The sequence below is a fragment of the Nothoprocta perdicaria genome, unplaced genomic scaffold (assembly GCF_003342845.1).
Source record: "Nothoprocta perdicaria isolate Ctin4 unplaced genomic scaffold, notPer1 scaffold_181, whole genome shotgun sequence".
Taxonomy (NCBI): domain Eukaryota; kingdom Metazoa; phylum Chordata; class Aves; order Tinamiformes; family Tinamidae; genus Nothoprocta; species Nothoprocta perdicaria.
The window spans coordinates 461,784-476,915 of NW_020454994.1; the positions used below are offsets into that span (position 1 = coordinate 461,784).

At 37.2% G+C, this 15,132-nt stretch overlaps 1 protein-coding gene across 1 annotated transcript in view; it reads left to right on the top strand.

Annotated features, from left to right (window-relative positions):
* Positions 1-15,132, top strand: part of KIF16B (kinesin family member 16B) — a 113,381-nt gene that overhangs the window by 53,379 nt on the left and 44,870 nt on the right. Inside the window, exons 15-20 of the mRNA XM_026036600.1 lie at positions 2,555-2,637; positions 2,806-2,894; positions 8,298-8,330; positions 8,686-8,739; positions 9,903-11,261; positions 14,726-14,884. Coding sequence (XP_025892385.1) covers positions 2,555-2,637; positions 2,806-2,894; positions 8,298-8,330; positions 8,686-8,739; positions 9,903-11,261; positions 14,726-14,884 — 1,777 coding nt within the window. The remainder of the gene's footprint in view (positions 1-2,554; positions 2,638-2,805; positions 2,895-8,297; positions 8,331-8,685; positions 8,740-9,902; positions 11,262-14,725; positions 14,885-15,132) is intronic.

Consider the following 15,132-nt stretch of genomic DNA (forward strand, 5'->3'; position numbering starts at 1 on the left):
TTTTTTTTTCTTTTTTTTTTCTTTTTTTTTCCCCCTTTTTTTCCCTTTTTTTTAATATTATAAAGTCAGGTATCTTTTTTTCCCTTCTCTTCGGAGCTTCAGGCTGACCAGTCCTGCTTAACACTGAGTTGTCAAATCCTCTTGTATAGCAGCAGATCCAGCTAGAGTATCTCTTTACTGCAGGTCTAGTAAAATGGCCCAAAGGGGAAAGCCAACCCTAATGGAGGAAGGTTAGAGAATTGTAATTTCAGTGCAGAAATTGCAAGTGGAGCAAATTGGCCTCGACCAGCTGAGTAGAGGGTTTTAACTCAGGGCATCAGTAAAGAGTTGGCCCCAGGTGGTGATCACTGATATTCCAACATGCAGTAGCTTTTGGGACAGGTGCCTGTTGCACTTGCTGACCTTGCGTGTTTCCACATGCAAGGGAACATTGAAGAACAAGATTATGGAGAAGGAGACAGATTCTTCAGCTGGAAACATAAGGTGGTCATGCTTTTCAGAAGAACCTTCTGCAGGGAAAGCCCAATCCTCTTTGCCTTATATTTGGGTAAATCCTGTTGATAAATGATTAGCGTTAGAAGCATTGGCATTAATGGCAAATAGAAAGAGTAGCAGTGAATCATTTCTGCTTTAGTCTGCTTTAGCATTTCAAGAGAGGAAGGGTTTGAGAGGCCTCAGAAGTAGGTAGGAGTTTGGATGTTATTTGTCTCCAACAAACCCATGTGCATTGCCTAATGACTTGCTTTTGTTTAGTGTAGAGTTGGAACCTCTTTTTTTCTTMTTTTAGTGTTTTTTTTTTCTATCTAAAGAAATTTGCACCTCAAAAGAAGGGACAAACACTGCTTTTGAGTTACTAAGTCATGGAAAACCTGCTGCCTAAGCTGCCCTGTAGATTGTCTAACCAGACTTGAGCCAGCAAAACAGCATCAGATGGGAAAAGCCATTGAAATAACCACATTAACACCTTGTGTGCAGTACACAGATCCTAGCTGTGATAGCATTTAGTGTCACAGCATGAAGTGCCAGTATCTTTAAATATCTGCTTCAGATATCTCTGATTAACTGCTGATATATTTAAATGTTTCCGTTTATTATTAATAACTATTCATTTGAAAATGTGTTAAGCTTTAAGACTGTTTTACATTATAGATTAAAAAAAAAAAGAGGCATGGTAATTAATACTTCCTTCTTCAGATTACTTCCAGCATTTGTAAATTCTCATTAATGTGCTCTTTTTGTGTAAATTAAGCCATCCACAGTATTTTTCTGTTGGGATTTCTAGAGATAACTGAATTAATATATCACACACTAGGAGTTTGTCCTTTTCTTCAACCTAAAGATTTATTTTCAATTTATCTTCAATCTAAACTGAGTTTTCACTTTTTAGGCCAAACTGTCAAGCCATCTCTTCATTACTTACAAATAAGTTTTAAAATATTAGAGAGATTAATTTTGGATACATATGTTTTGGTAGTTTCAAAATACTGATCAAYGTGATGCTCAGTGATATTCGATCTTATTTATTTCATGGCCATTTTGCTTTTCTGGCCACTTATGTATGGGAGGAAAGTAGCTAAATTACCTGGTAAAAGTTCCCCAAATAATACTGACTTCTTTATTGCTTGTTTTTCTCTCTGTGTGTGTGTGTGTGTGTGTGTGTGTGTGTGTGTGTACTTATGTGGGGGGTGTATTTTTAGTAATATCAATGTATTTGATGTACATAGCAAATATTTTACAGAACAGTACAGTTTTGATATGGATTTTTTTCCTGAATAGGGAAGAAGCACCATCACAGCCTAAGTTCTGTCAAATATGAATTAAAATCATACAGTTTTCCCTAAAATTCTGGAAGAAGATAAAAATATAAAGCATACAAAGACATAAAGCAGCACCATGCAGTATTATCTGTTATGCTTAAGAAAGCAGAACTTATAGTGGGGAGAAGCTGTAATTTCTCTTCTAACCTGTATATTGGTTGTATTAGTGTACTGAATACTTCTGTATCGTATGACAGGCACATATCTCTTCTCTCTCCTGCTAATCAGACTTGTGCTAAGTTTCCTCCTTGTGGTGTAGATCCAGATGGATTCAGAGCTGCCTGAGAGGAGGAGCAGAGAAGTGCCACTTAGTTTGTCCTCAGCTCTAGTTATGGACATGCTCATTTCATCTGGCACGTGCTGGTTTCTAGCCTCCAAGGCAGCAGTGTTGAGAGAGTGTTTAAGAAAAGTTTGGAGTAAATGCTACTATTATTTCACTGCTTCATCAACTGATCAATGTGACAAATCTTTGTGTGCATGAGTATGTTTGCTTTTTGTGCTTTAATTTTCTTTTTTTAACTAGGAATATGAAGGAATGAAGACACATCTAGAGCAGTTCACATAGCTGTGATCATACATCTTTATACTCTTTAATTATTTTATTCCTTTAAATTCTAAGTTGAAATTCTTTATGAAAGTCTTTGCTTACGTATGGGATGACTGCAAAAGTAGTTGGCATTTTCTGGTGCAAGGTGTTGTCAGTAAATGGTGTGTGGGTTTTTTCTTTCCCTCGTCAGGTGCTGTTATATTGCTTGGAAGAACCAATATGTTTCGCTTTAACCACCCCAAAGAAGCTGCTAAGCTAAGAGAAAAAAGAAAGGTGAGATCGAATGAGTTGTTTGCTTGTTTTTGCTTCACATAAGGATGATACTTTATTCTTTATTTTCAACTTCTTTATCCTTTCTTTTCATCAAGTGAAAGGGAGAGTTTGTTTGCAGGTTTGTTTGAAGTGTTTGTCTAATATTTTCACTTTGTGGTCTGTTGTCAGAGTGGGCTGCTGTCTTCCTTCAGCTTGTCTATGACAGATCTTTCAAAATCCTGTGAGAACCTGTCAGCAGTTATGCTTTATAATCCAGGGTGAGTAAATTCTGAAATGCAGGTGTATAAATTGCACCACTTCTCCTTTTCAGTGGTTGGAATGCTTCAAGTGGCAGTAATAGAAATTTCTTTCTCAAGTTAATACTACGTGCATGCTAAATAATGGGCTTCTGAATAAGAACTTGTCAAAAAATGTATTTGAACTAATATTTCAAGTCTGTGCTGAAATATGGCATAAAAGGACATTGAGGAGGTTTCCATCACGCTGCAAACCTGCTTTTGCAAGGGATCCACTTCTTAAATGCCACAAGAACAACTGCATCAGCACACAGATAGATCTGAGACTAATCAAATGCCTGGATTTCAGGAGAAAAAGTTTGGCATTATAACCAAGGCCGTCCAGCACCATTATGATACCACAAATTTTACGTTTGCACTTTCTTGAGAATTACAAGCTCTTTTTTCCTGAGCAAAATGCATTGTAAACTGGAAATTAAAGAAGGTTTCTAAAGCTCATTTAATACCAAAACAAGCATAAAAATGCCCGAAAATTAGTGTCTTAGGTTCTCGTTTATATACCTATTAGTAAGTGGCTAGAGTAGGATAAGGAAAGCAATTTTATTATACAGTTAAAATGAAATAGAGTGCTTGTTGTAGATAAAGTGTTTTTAATGTTTTTACCAATGTTCTTAAAGTGTTTAGAGGTGATTGGTGGTGGTTTGTTTGTTTTGTTTTGCCTTTTTTCAATGRCCAGTGCCTGTGTTTTGCATTGAGAATGAGATGAACCTCCTTACCCATCAATGTGCTTTTGAAAAATAGTTCATAAATTGAACGACAGCCTTGAATAGTGCAGCTTTATTCCTAAGTTTTAACATGGGATTGCTCTGTGTGCAGTAGAGTTTAGGAAGATAGAACAGATGATGCYAAATTCAAGTTAAATAATGTATCGTGGGCATGTTTAATAGTGTTGCTTCCAGTGTGATTGTTGCCCTCTTGCTACTCACAAACAACTCAAGACACTGAACTAGTTGCTCATAGATTTAACCCATCTTTTTCTCAGAGATGAAAGAGAAGGTCAAAATGTAGATTTTTTTTCTCTTTCAGCTTTCTCAGATAAGTTGATCTTCCACTGGCAGTCGCTGTTGAGAGCTAGAGAAAGCTCCTTGCTCTTCYCTTACTTTGGATTGTCAATCTGCTGCCTTCAACTCTTTCCAGACCCGGAATACTGTTATTAATAACATCATTATCCAGCACAATATCARCCTCGCCTTTGCAGGCTGCCTGTGTAGACTAGGACACATTGTTCGAGCATCACTTCGGCTGTAGCCCAGCCACTTCGGCCCAGTTGAATGTAGAATGATTTCCCTGCCAGAGGAGTTGAGATGCTGTCAAATCATGTTTGATAGAGGGGATTATATTTTTGTGAGCCGTATAAAAATGCATCCAAAGTTAATTGCTTCTGGGATGGAATAGATAGCACCAGATTCATTTTGGCTTTGTGTGTTTTGTGGAAAATATCTTCTTGCTTCCTTATCAGATCTTAAACCACCTTATGTTCCTGGAGAGCATACAGTATGTTTCATATCTTTATATTATCAATTAATATATTTATATTATCGGTGTACTCAGTGATTTTCAGAAACACTGCAATTCTTCCTGTTTAGCACTTCTTTTAACTTTCATTTCCCTCCTTCTGTGTCATTATGAGGGAGCTACTCTTGTTGAAACAGAGGTGAGATGATCCTTGTATTCCAAAGCACTTTCCTACCTGAATTTTACTAGGCATTAAACTCTGAGCAGGGAGTTAATTATTGATACTCCCCTGCTCGTCTGCATTCAATTAATCCTTGTGAGCTGACTCGCAAGAATGGCTGTTTTGTCTTGCTTAATTTGCAAATGCAAATTAGGATTGTGCTTAAGGCTGGTTGAAATAMCACAAGCCTGTCTGACTGTCACTTGTTTGCGAGCAATAAAAGCTGTCTGTGGTTGTTCCATTATCACTGTTTTCTAGCTGTTTTTCTCTAAGCAAGGATGCTCACGGTTGTGCATTCATAATTTAGGCTCTTATCCCTATCTTCAGACACTTTCACAATGTTTAAAACAATATATGGCACACCTGATAAAAGACATTACCCACACGGTGCAGAGACTGTCTTTGTCCTAACATATCAGTGATTTAAAAATAGAAGAGTAATAATTTCAAATACAACTGCTTTTATCACTGCTGTAAAGACAAGGCAGCCTGTGAAGCTTGCTGTGCTGCTTAGCTGAGCCTGGATCTTGGAAATCAGGGGAAGAAACCTGTTYCGTTACTCATGTGTCTTTATGGACTGCACTTTGCCTACAGCAGCGTTTCAGGCTGGGGGTCCCTGACAACGTTTGATTTGCCTAAATAAATGCTAACCCTGTCCTCTTTCCATCTGCTCCTTTGGGACAGCACTGGGGTTCTCTTGGTCAGATGGTGAGCTTGTCCAGAGAGGTGATTCTGCAGCRAACATCACTTTAAGGATGACGGGTGGCTACGGTCATGAAGGAAGTGAGAACATCCATGCCGTGTTTGCCACACACCGCAGCCTGCAAATGCGTCGGGCACAGTCATGGTTTAAAGACAGGGAGGCTCCATCCACAACATCCTAAGGAGCTGGACATCGTGCAGGGACCTGGACGTTGTGCAGGGGTCTTCCCTCCCAGCTGGGGATGCTGCTGAACCAGGGCAGGGCCGCGGCGGTTGTTATTGCCAGGGGGTCCATGCTCAACCTGAGCCAAACATATTCAGGGAACCTYGTCTCTGGTCTTGGTCTCTGGTCTTCAAAGGGAAGAGACCTCTAGCAAAGTCATTGGGTGATGAGGAGCATGCTGCCTGCTAGGAAAGGACAGATGGAAAAAGAGTTTGGCTTGGATTTTATTATTATTTAAACAGTAGGAGCAGCCTAAGACTTGGACTACCTGGTTTATTCTTTATAAAAGACAGTAGTATTTCCTCACTCCTGTGTTGACCAGAGCAACTTTCATTGGTTCTTGTAGCTCTCTATAATTGTGTTTTCATATGGCTGTTCTTTGTGTGGGATTTCTGTGCATTTAAGTTTGCTTGTTGATTGCCCGTATGTGTATGTAGGTGCACAAAATTTTGGTTTACCCTGCAGAATTCCTTGTACTCCTGGTCCCCGATCTGTGTCATTAATCTGGTGTCATGCAGCACAGCTTCAGCAAATGAGCTTTAAATAAGTTTTACTCATAAATCTATTAAAAAGATTTGTGGATCTTTTGTAAGTTCTGTTACAGTAACTCTAAAACCACTCGTGGGAAGTCTTAACCTTCTCATGAATGTAGGTTTTTTATTTAGTTTTATTAATCATACAAATTAAGCTACTGAAGTACTGTTGCGCTCTCTTTGTAGCCTTGCCAATATTCAGTATTTCCTAACACATGTACGAGCAGTTCACACTTTTGTTCTGTGTAAATCAAGCTGCTGCAGGATCGTGCTGGTGACACTGGCTTCCTTTTCTCTGCAGCTTATCTGCRCTCTTCTTATCTCTATATATGCCACATTTCCCAGGAAAACGGTGACCATTTAATTCTACCCTGATCAGATTGAGTTTTTTTGTGGCAGTTCTACAAAAGAAGAAAGAGTAGATTCTGGTCTTAATATCTGCCTTTGTTGTAATTTCAAGATAATACTTTTTTTTCCATTCACTGCAACGCTCRCATTTATTAAAGGAGTAGAAGTTATGCGAGAATATTTTTTATTAAGGAGAAACCAAAAGAAAATACATCTCCTATCCTGTAACTTCAGCACTGATAAGCAGTTGGAAGCAGATATTGCAGAGGGCTAATGATCTCCAAAGCAGAAAGCTGCCAAACAGACTGTGCAAGTGGGCAGCCAGGTAAGGGAAATGGCCATTGCTGGTGTCCTCCTACTGTGAGGGCTGCATCTTGAGGGCTATTGATGCCCATGGGTGGAGATGCCTTGACTGACCCTTCGGTAGAAGAGCCTCCAGTGGAGCTCAGACCTTCTTGTGCATCAGAAAGTCTACACAGCAATAAGATGCCAAGCTGCAACAGACCTTCAGATCATGGGGCTACATTTTATTTGTCTGAAAGGCATTAAATATATATATATTTTTTCTCATTTCTCTTTTTTTTTCTCATTTTCTCATTCTCATTCTCATTTTTTTCTCATTTTTTTTCTCATTTCTCTATGAGAAAATTTTCATTCTCATTTTCTCTATTTGAGAATTCTCATGAGAATTCTCATTTTTCTCATTTTTCTGGCTGTGGATTGCCAGAAGTATTGGCAGTAATCTTTTTTTTTTCTTTCTTTTTTTTTTTTTTAAAAAGGGCAATATTCCCTTAAGAAATAACCACTTCCAAATGGTTCCCATCTTCATAACTAGCTTAATTTTTTTTTCCTTTGTTCTCCATCTTAGATAACTTTGTGGATTTTCCATTGGGGTTACAGCAATTGTGATAGAATTAAAAATATCAAGTGCTTCTCCTCTCTCCTAGTACTGTAACTTTTACCTTAATGTAAATGTGAAGTGCTATTGGTAAGATATTTATATGAAGGTGTGATTGTTTTGAATTGTGTATTTAAAAAATAAATGCCCTTTTTGAAGTGGACTTTTGAGAAATAAGAGAAAATATAAATATTTAAACTTGTGTTTCTCCATTTTCCAAGTGGATGGAAACATCCTTCTTGAGCATTTATGAATGGAAGTTCAGTTATCTTGCCTTAGAAACATGATGCTACTATGTTTTTTTCCCATACTTAATGAGTTTTTCATTTCCATCATAGGCACAGGTATGATTTCAGAAAGACATATTAAATGTATTTAATTTTTTTTAAAAAAAGCTGTCTACGTAATTGCATTCTTATGGTRCATTCTTGCTATTTTTTAATAGTTTATAAGCTCGATCACTAACCTACAAATTGGTAGTGAGTTTGAAATAACTGTATGTATCTGCATTTAGTTGACTATTTTTATATATATGTATATGTAGATAGATAGATATGTTCTTAAAAGAACTGATGACTTTTATTTTGGAAAACATGCTTCTGAAAACTTGGATTTTTCAAAGGCAATTAAATCAAAGGAGGAGTTCTTTGCAATGGTAATATGCACYAAAATTAACAATAACAGAAAATCCTCTCCCCTAAGTATTCAGCACTTTGTGAAACTAATTAYGTTGAAGTCTCAAAGTATTTTAGACAAATGGGTTTGTGTCTCATTCCRTGCTTGGATATTCCACGTTGCATGAAGTTTGAGAGCCCTGCTGATGAGTTTGAGCTGTAATGTGATTGACTGCTCCCTTTAACCTCWGATCAAGCAAAATGTTGTCAAATTTAAAATATTCTTTATTGCTAATGTGTGTGGGTTTGKTTTTTTTCTATCAATTCCTTTCTTAATCGATCACTCTGTTTCCSTCTACCTCCCATGGCAGTCTTTTCCCTGTGAAAGGACCCATCTGTCTAAGGTAGAGAAATTCAATTTCTATGTATTGATTGCCATGTCTGCATGTAGTTAACTTGCAGAAGCTCTGCTAATCATTAATCTGTCTTGTTTATCTCCATATTTTTTTCCCCTCACTTAATTTTCTGTTCCTACACCAGTGTCAGGCAGCATGATATCTAATTTGTAACCTTAATAAAAGAAATATTTTGTCAGTTATTGTAGGCAGTAGTTTTATAAAACCTTTTAATTTCCATCATTATAACAATCCTTTAAACTGGCACCATGAATTGTACAGTATCTTCATTTTCTTGATGTGCATCTTTTTTGTAAAGAAATAATGCTTTTTATTGATTTTTTTTTTCTTCTCCTGTATTTAGGCTAGAATTTGAGAGGCAACAACGAGAGGAGCTTGAAAAACTGGAAAGTAAAAGGTAGCTTTATTCTGTTTTTTATGCGTACGTGTGTGTGTGTGTGTGTGTGTCAAAGTGAAAATATATTAAATGTAAAAATAATATGAGTATATATATATATATATACACACACACACATACCCTTGTGGGCTCATTTAACCATTAATTTTGAATCACAGCACTAATCAGCAGGCAGAGAATCATGATTTAGATAATTTTATCTTGTTTTTCTATGGAGGTTTCAAATACCTTAATTATTTTCTTGAAGAACTGTTGATTCTCACTGATTGGTAACCAGGTAGACATGCTGAGCTGTAGCTAAATGTGATCTTTAGCAAAAGAAATATAAGTATCAAGAAGATGTGCTGTCTAAATGTAAGTTACAGTTCTCCTTCCCAATTTCCACAGTATTATTTTAAAAGATGGCAAATAACTTTTTGTTTGTTTTTAACTTGAGTTAGCTTTGGATGGATCCTTAAAGGAAGGTAGAAAAATACCACTTCAAACTCTGCTTTTTTTAAAGTAAATAAAACTACAGTCATAGACTTATAGAAATGAGTTTGAAAGACTAAGTAAGGTCAGTTGATGAACTGAACTGACTTTTCTGCCTCATCGTACCTACTAAGATGTTGAGAAGCAGTTGATCTCAGCACTTTGCAGATCAGTCTTGCTTAGATAAACTGAAAAAGTCTTTCTGCCTTCTCAGCTTTAGACTGCTCTCTCAGTTTTGAAACATCTGCCTATATAATTGGACTGAATTATGTAAACTCAAAAGAATAACTCCGAGCCATTAGAAGCTGTTTTTAAAAAAAAAAAAAAAAATACAGCGAAGACACCAATATTTTTCTTTTCAGTTGTGCTGATATGATTTGAATTCAGATTCTGATGATGTTCCTTTGCTTCTATTTTAATTTATCAGACTTCTTCAAAACTGACACATTGTCTTTATCTGTGCTCAGGCAATTTTATTAATGGGAAAATTGTAACAAACCTTCAAGTCTCGAGTCTCTTCTCACTTGGAACCCATTAGATTCTCTAAAATTTGATCACAGAGAACAATTACGTCTTAAGTAATTTCTTCTCAAATGAATCCTTGTCCAGATCTTTGAATCTTAGGGAAATGCTGTCTTTTGGGGAGAAAAAGAGGAAGGTTTGAAATCTCCTGTGTAAATATTTTATTGTAGGAAACAGATAGAAGAAATGGAAGAAAAGCAAAGATCTGACAAAGCAGAACTTGTAAGAATGCAGCAAGAAGTGGAGTCGCAGCGAAAAGAAACAGAAATAGTACAGCTGCAAATTCGCAAACAAGAAGAGAGTCTGAAACGGCGAAGTGTTCACATTGAGAGCAGGCTGAAGGATTTGCTGGCTGAAAAAGAGAAATTTGAAGAGGAGAGGTTACGGGAGCAACAGGAGATAGAGCTTCAAAAGAAAAAGCAGCAGGAAGAAATCTTTGCCCGGGTGAAAGAAGAGTTGCAGCGACTCCAAGAACTTAATCATAATGAGAAAGCAGAGAAAATGCAGATTTTCCGAGAACTGGAAAAGCTTAAGAAAGAAAAAGATGAACAGTATATCAAGCTGGAATCAGAAAAAAAGAGACTTGAAGATCAGGAAAGGGAGCAGGTGATGTTAGTGGCTCATCTAGAAGAACAGCTTCGAGACAAACAGATCATGATAGAGCTACTGAAGAGAGGAGATGTTCAGAGAGTTGAAGAAGAGAAGAAGGATCTTGAAGATATTAGGGAATCTCTTTTGAAAGTCAAGGAAGCCCGATCTGAAGGTGATGAGAACAGCGAAGAGCTTGAAACAGCACAGCATAATTTCATAGAATTTAAAAGAAAGCAACTAGAGAMGTTGAATATTTTAGAGAAGGATTTAGTTCAACAGATGGAACACCTGGAAGAGGAAATAGCGCATGAAAAAGAAGCTTTGGACCACTTAAAATTTCTGTACGAAGAACAGTTAGATACTGTTAAGAAAGAGGATGAAAACTTTGTGGATGTTGCACTCAAGTCTGAAGAGTTTGAGAAGATAAAGCCAGCAGAATATAGGCTGCAATCTAAAGTACGCCAGCTTGAATACCTGAAAAATAATCATTTGCCAGCTCTGCTGGAAGAAAAGCAAAGAGCTTCTGAAGTCCTTGATAGAGGCTTGTTAGGATTAGATAATACTCTCTATCAAATAGAGAAAGAAATAGAAGAAAAAGAAGAGCAGCTGGCCCAATACAGAGCTAGCACAAACCAGCTGCAGCAGCTTCAAGAAACATTTGAATTCACGGCCAACGTAGCTCGCCAGGAAGAAAAAGTGCGGAAAAAGGAGAAGGAAATCCTGGAGTCAAGGGAAAAACAGCAGAGAGAGGCTCTGGAACAAGCTGTCGCCAAGCTGGAAAGGAGGCACTCGGCTTTGCAGCGTCGTTCCACCATCGACTTTGAAATTGAGGAGCAGAAGCAGAAGCTGGCAACCCTGAACAACAGCAGCAGCGAGCAGGCAGGGCTGCAGGCCAGCCTAGAAGCTGAGCAGAAAGCCCTCGAGCAAGACCGGGAACGGTAAGTGTTGGGAGAGCAGCAAGTTAGAGGAACCCCTGAGCAAGGAGTGAATCACCTTCAGCTTCAGGTTTTGCGAGAGCAAATTGTTCTGCTTCCCCATGGTCAAGTTTCCTGGTGAGCCTTGAGTAATTTACCCAGAGTGGAGACTGTTTATTGCTTTTTAAAGGCTTCTTGTTCTCTAATTGCTTTCTGTTCTGTTCAGATGCTTATCTCGTCCCCAGCAGCATAGTATTTCCATTAATCACTGCAGTATTTGAATAATATTTTTTGCCTGCTCAGAAAGCTGAGGAAACCTTATGCTGTGTCTTTTTGCAGCTATTTACCCGTACAAAATTAATGTATGGATGTTCAAGATTTATATCCTGGTAGTTACAGCAGGCTGCCAGCTGTCTCTCATCTGATAATGTGCTCTGCATGTGTATTCAAAGTAAACAGGTGTAATTTTTATTATTTAATTATTGGTTTCAAGGCTAAAAGACTAGCCGTAGATCACTGTAAAATTTGATTTCAGCTTTGAGCTTCTGTGATAAATCCACAGAGGCTTCAACGCAGGTCTGTGATGACAAAATCTTTTATGTACAGAAATGTCAGTGTCATCAGTTACATATGCAATAGTTATAGAGTGGCTTTCAGGGTCATCTGTGTCTTTCAGGATATGGGAGGGTCAGAGAGAGGTATTTCAGGTGAGGTTGAGTATTCCTTGACTGGGGAAGGGAAAGAAACCTTTCTGCTTTGCTTTTGGCCCAAGCAATAACCCGTTGGAATTTGTGCATTGAATTTAGGTGGTATGGAAAAAGGGCAAAACCGCTATTTTTAAGAAAATGTTTTTTCAACGTCCAATTTGGTAACACTAGAATTTTAAAATATTGCATTATTTGCACAGTAATGACTTCTTAGGAAAGCATTTGTGATTTGTTTTTTAAAATTCTAGTGATGATTATCCAATTCTGCTTTCATACACATTTCTAACAGCTGCTTGATTAGAAAAATCATTCTAATTAACCCAAAATAAACTTGCCTGTAAACAAATTGATGAGTTCCTTTGTATCCTTTTTCTTCCAAACTATTATCTGAAGATAATAGTTTCTTTCCATACCCYGTGTAGAAGTTACTGCTTCTCTTTACAGAGCTACATTGTGTGGATTTTAGTTAAGCATTTTCAATACAGATTTTTTGTGGTGAATGTTGCTTTTATTTGTCATAATTGTCTTGAAAAGCATATAATGCAGTTTTGTACACTGAGCATCCTACTTGAATATCATCAGCTATAAACAAAGGGATGTTACCTGAAACRAGAGCAGCTCTCAGTCCTGAAGAGACTGCTGGGTTGTGTGACGATAAGTGGGAAAAAAACCCAATAACACTGTAGCTACAGTGCTGTAGCTCAGCTACAAGGCTGAGACTTGAAAAAGACACTGAAGAAGTGAAAAGACGTGGGTTTTTTCTTTTCCTTCCTGCACAAACTATAAAAGAACTTGTAGTCTTTGAGTGAATGGCCCTGGGGCCTGTGTAATTCGGTTCAGGATGTCATTTGTGCATTCACAGGGGTAGCTGACTTTGAGCACTTTGACAGGAAAAAGCCTGAAGATACATAATAATATGTTAAATGTTTTGGCCCTCATTCYAGCTATATCATTCTCATGCATGAGTGTTTTCATTTACAATTTGGAGTAAATTCAAGCCTGTGACTTCAATGTTTTTGGGCATTATCATGAGTAGATGTATTTTTCTTTTTATTTGTCTAGATGTTGTGTGTGATGATGATACATTCTAGAAAGAGAGGTTGAAATCAGTGTTAACCATCCGATTGTACTTAAAAACATCATTCATTTGAAATGCTGTGCAAGCCTAAATCCATCATATCTGCGTAAAACTGTTTTTCTCTAGTTTGAATAACTTATTAAAGAAGCTAGCTTGAATTCTTTCTCACCTCCAGGGAGGACCCACGAAATGGTAACCGGGTGTTAACTTGTATTAGATTTAATGCATACACATTTTGTCTTTATTGGCATGAGATCTGTGGCAATAGCTTGAACATAAATCAAAACTAGAGCCATCCTTCAGGGTCATATCACTTCATATCACTCAAAAGTAACCGGGTGCATCACACAGCTGGTTGGGTTTATAGCTGTAGTAAATGCTACCTTTTGGTAGTAGGATGTGTACAAATCAAGAGAGAACCTATGTTCATGTAATATAATTCTGATCTTTAGAGCTAAATTCGTTTTCCATAGATGTGAACACCCTCCTTGCCATCTCCCATCTACTTTCCCTATTTTGCTGTTGATCCAAAGGAGCAGATGCTTCTAGCTCTTCCAGACATGCAGTAATGATTCAGCCTGCTTCAGTCCCAACTAAACCTCTTCATTTGTCCTCTCCCTTTCCATTTTTCTGTTTTAACTTTCAGGGCAGAATAAAGCAGTCAGAGCATCATACTTCAGAGGTTATATGGCTGAAAAAATTAAATATATGCAGTTGTTGTGAAAGTGTGGAATGCTCATTTGTACAGTTTCTCCTTCTTTTCTAGAAAGCTCTTTTATTTTTATGTTTATATATGTATACTCTGTAGTTTTCAAGTAATGCCTAAAAAAAACAATTACCTACAGAGACAAAAATTACARCAGAAGCAGGGAAGGCTATTACTGTGTTATTAATCTCAGCTACAATGCAAGTGAAAAGTCTGTTTTGTGGGTTACTTAAATTAAACTACATAATAACAAAGTAAGTGATAAATATTGCAAGAAGTGTTTCTTGTTTTGTGCTAGGTGCCTCAAGCATTTTCTGCCAAATGTATCAGATTTTAAATATTCTTATCATGTGCATGAATCTGGCTAAAGTAAAATGTATTTGTTGGAGAAAACGAGAGGTTTCCATTTTGGAAGATTAGTTTTTAGGTGTAAAAACAAATGCTAGACTCTACTTATCAAGTAAATTGAAAAAAAAATACAGAAGCAAGGAGTAGCTGGAAATTAATCTAATTTATGCTTTGTATCCAGCTTACAGATTTTCTTATAAATTTATTTTTACATCATTTTTAAAGTTGTCTTTTTGGGGGGATTAGTATTATCTTTTGAGTTTTCTTTTATAATTTATCCATTTCCTTGTCATTAGAAGTCAAATATCTGAGATCAATAGAGTTCTTAAAGCTTCTTCAAGTAATCTTAGTAGACAGACTAAGTAGAAGTCTTACAAATGAGTACTTTGTTACAGGTCCCTTGCACTAGAAGTTATTGGAAGATTTTTATTTCGCTTAAAGTTGCTGTTGTAGACTGTTTGTCAGTCTCTATTATGCTCTCTAAATTTGCTTAAAGAGCAAATAGGTGTTTTTAAAGCTTCGTAAATTTTAATGCATAAGGTCTTACAAAGAAGTACCCTAGCCTAAGTACAGCACTTGCCACACACACTGTTGGGAGGCCTTGGTATTTTAAAACAGACTTAACTTACATTTTAAGATCTCTTTACAGCCTGGACCAAGAAATTCAGCAGCTGAAGCAAAAAATATATGAAGGTGATGGTGGACAGAAAGGAAACCATGGCATCTTAGAAGAGAGATTTTCTCATCCCAGTTCCCCTACCAGCCCCACGAAGCCCCAGCCGTCCTCCGTTCCACTAGTTGATGATAGGTGGGTACCCTGGGTATGGAGAATATTTTGTCACAAATCCAAAAAAAAAAAAAGCTTTAGAAAGCAATAACTTGAATGATCATTCTCTCACGGTTGGACTGTAATTAAATGCCATAACTGAACTTAGAATAACCTAGATATAAAATTAATTTGCTCTGCTTTACTGAAGTAGCCAGCAGTCTAATCTGTGCTTCCCATGCAGTTTGTTCTTGAATAGAGGTCTGCATAACTGTGGACTTGAAAGCAAT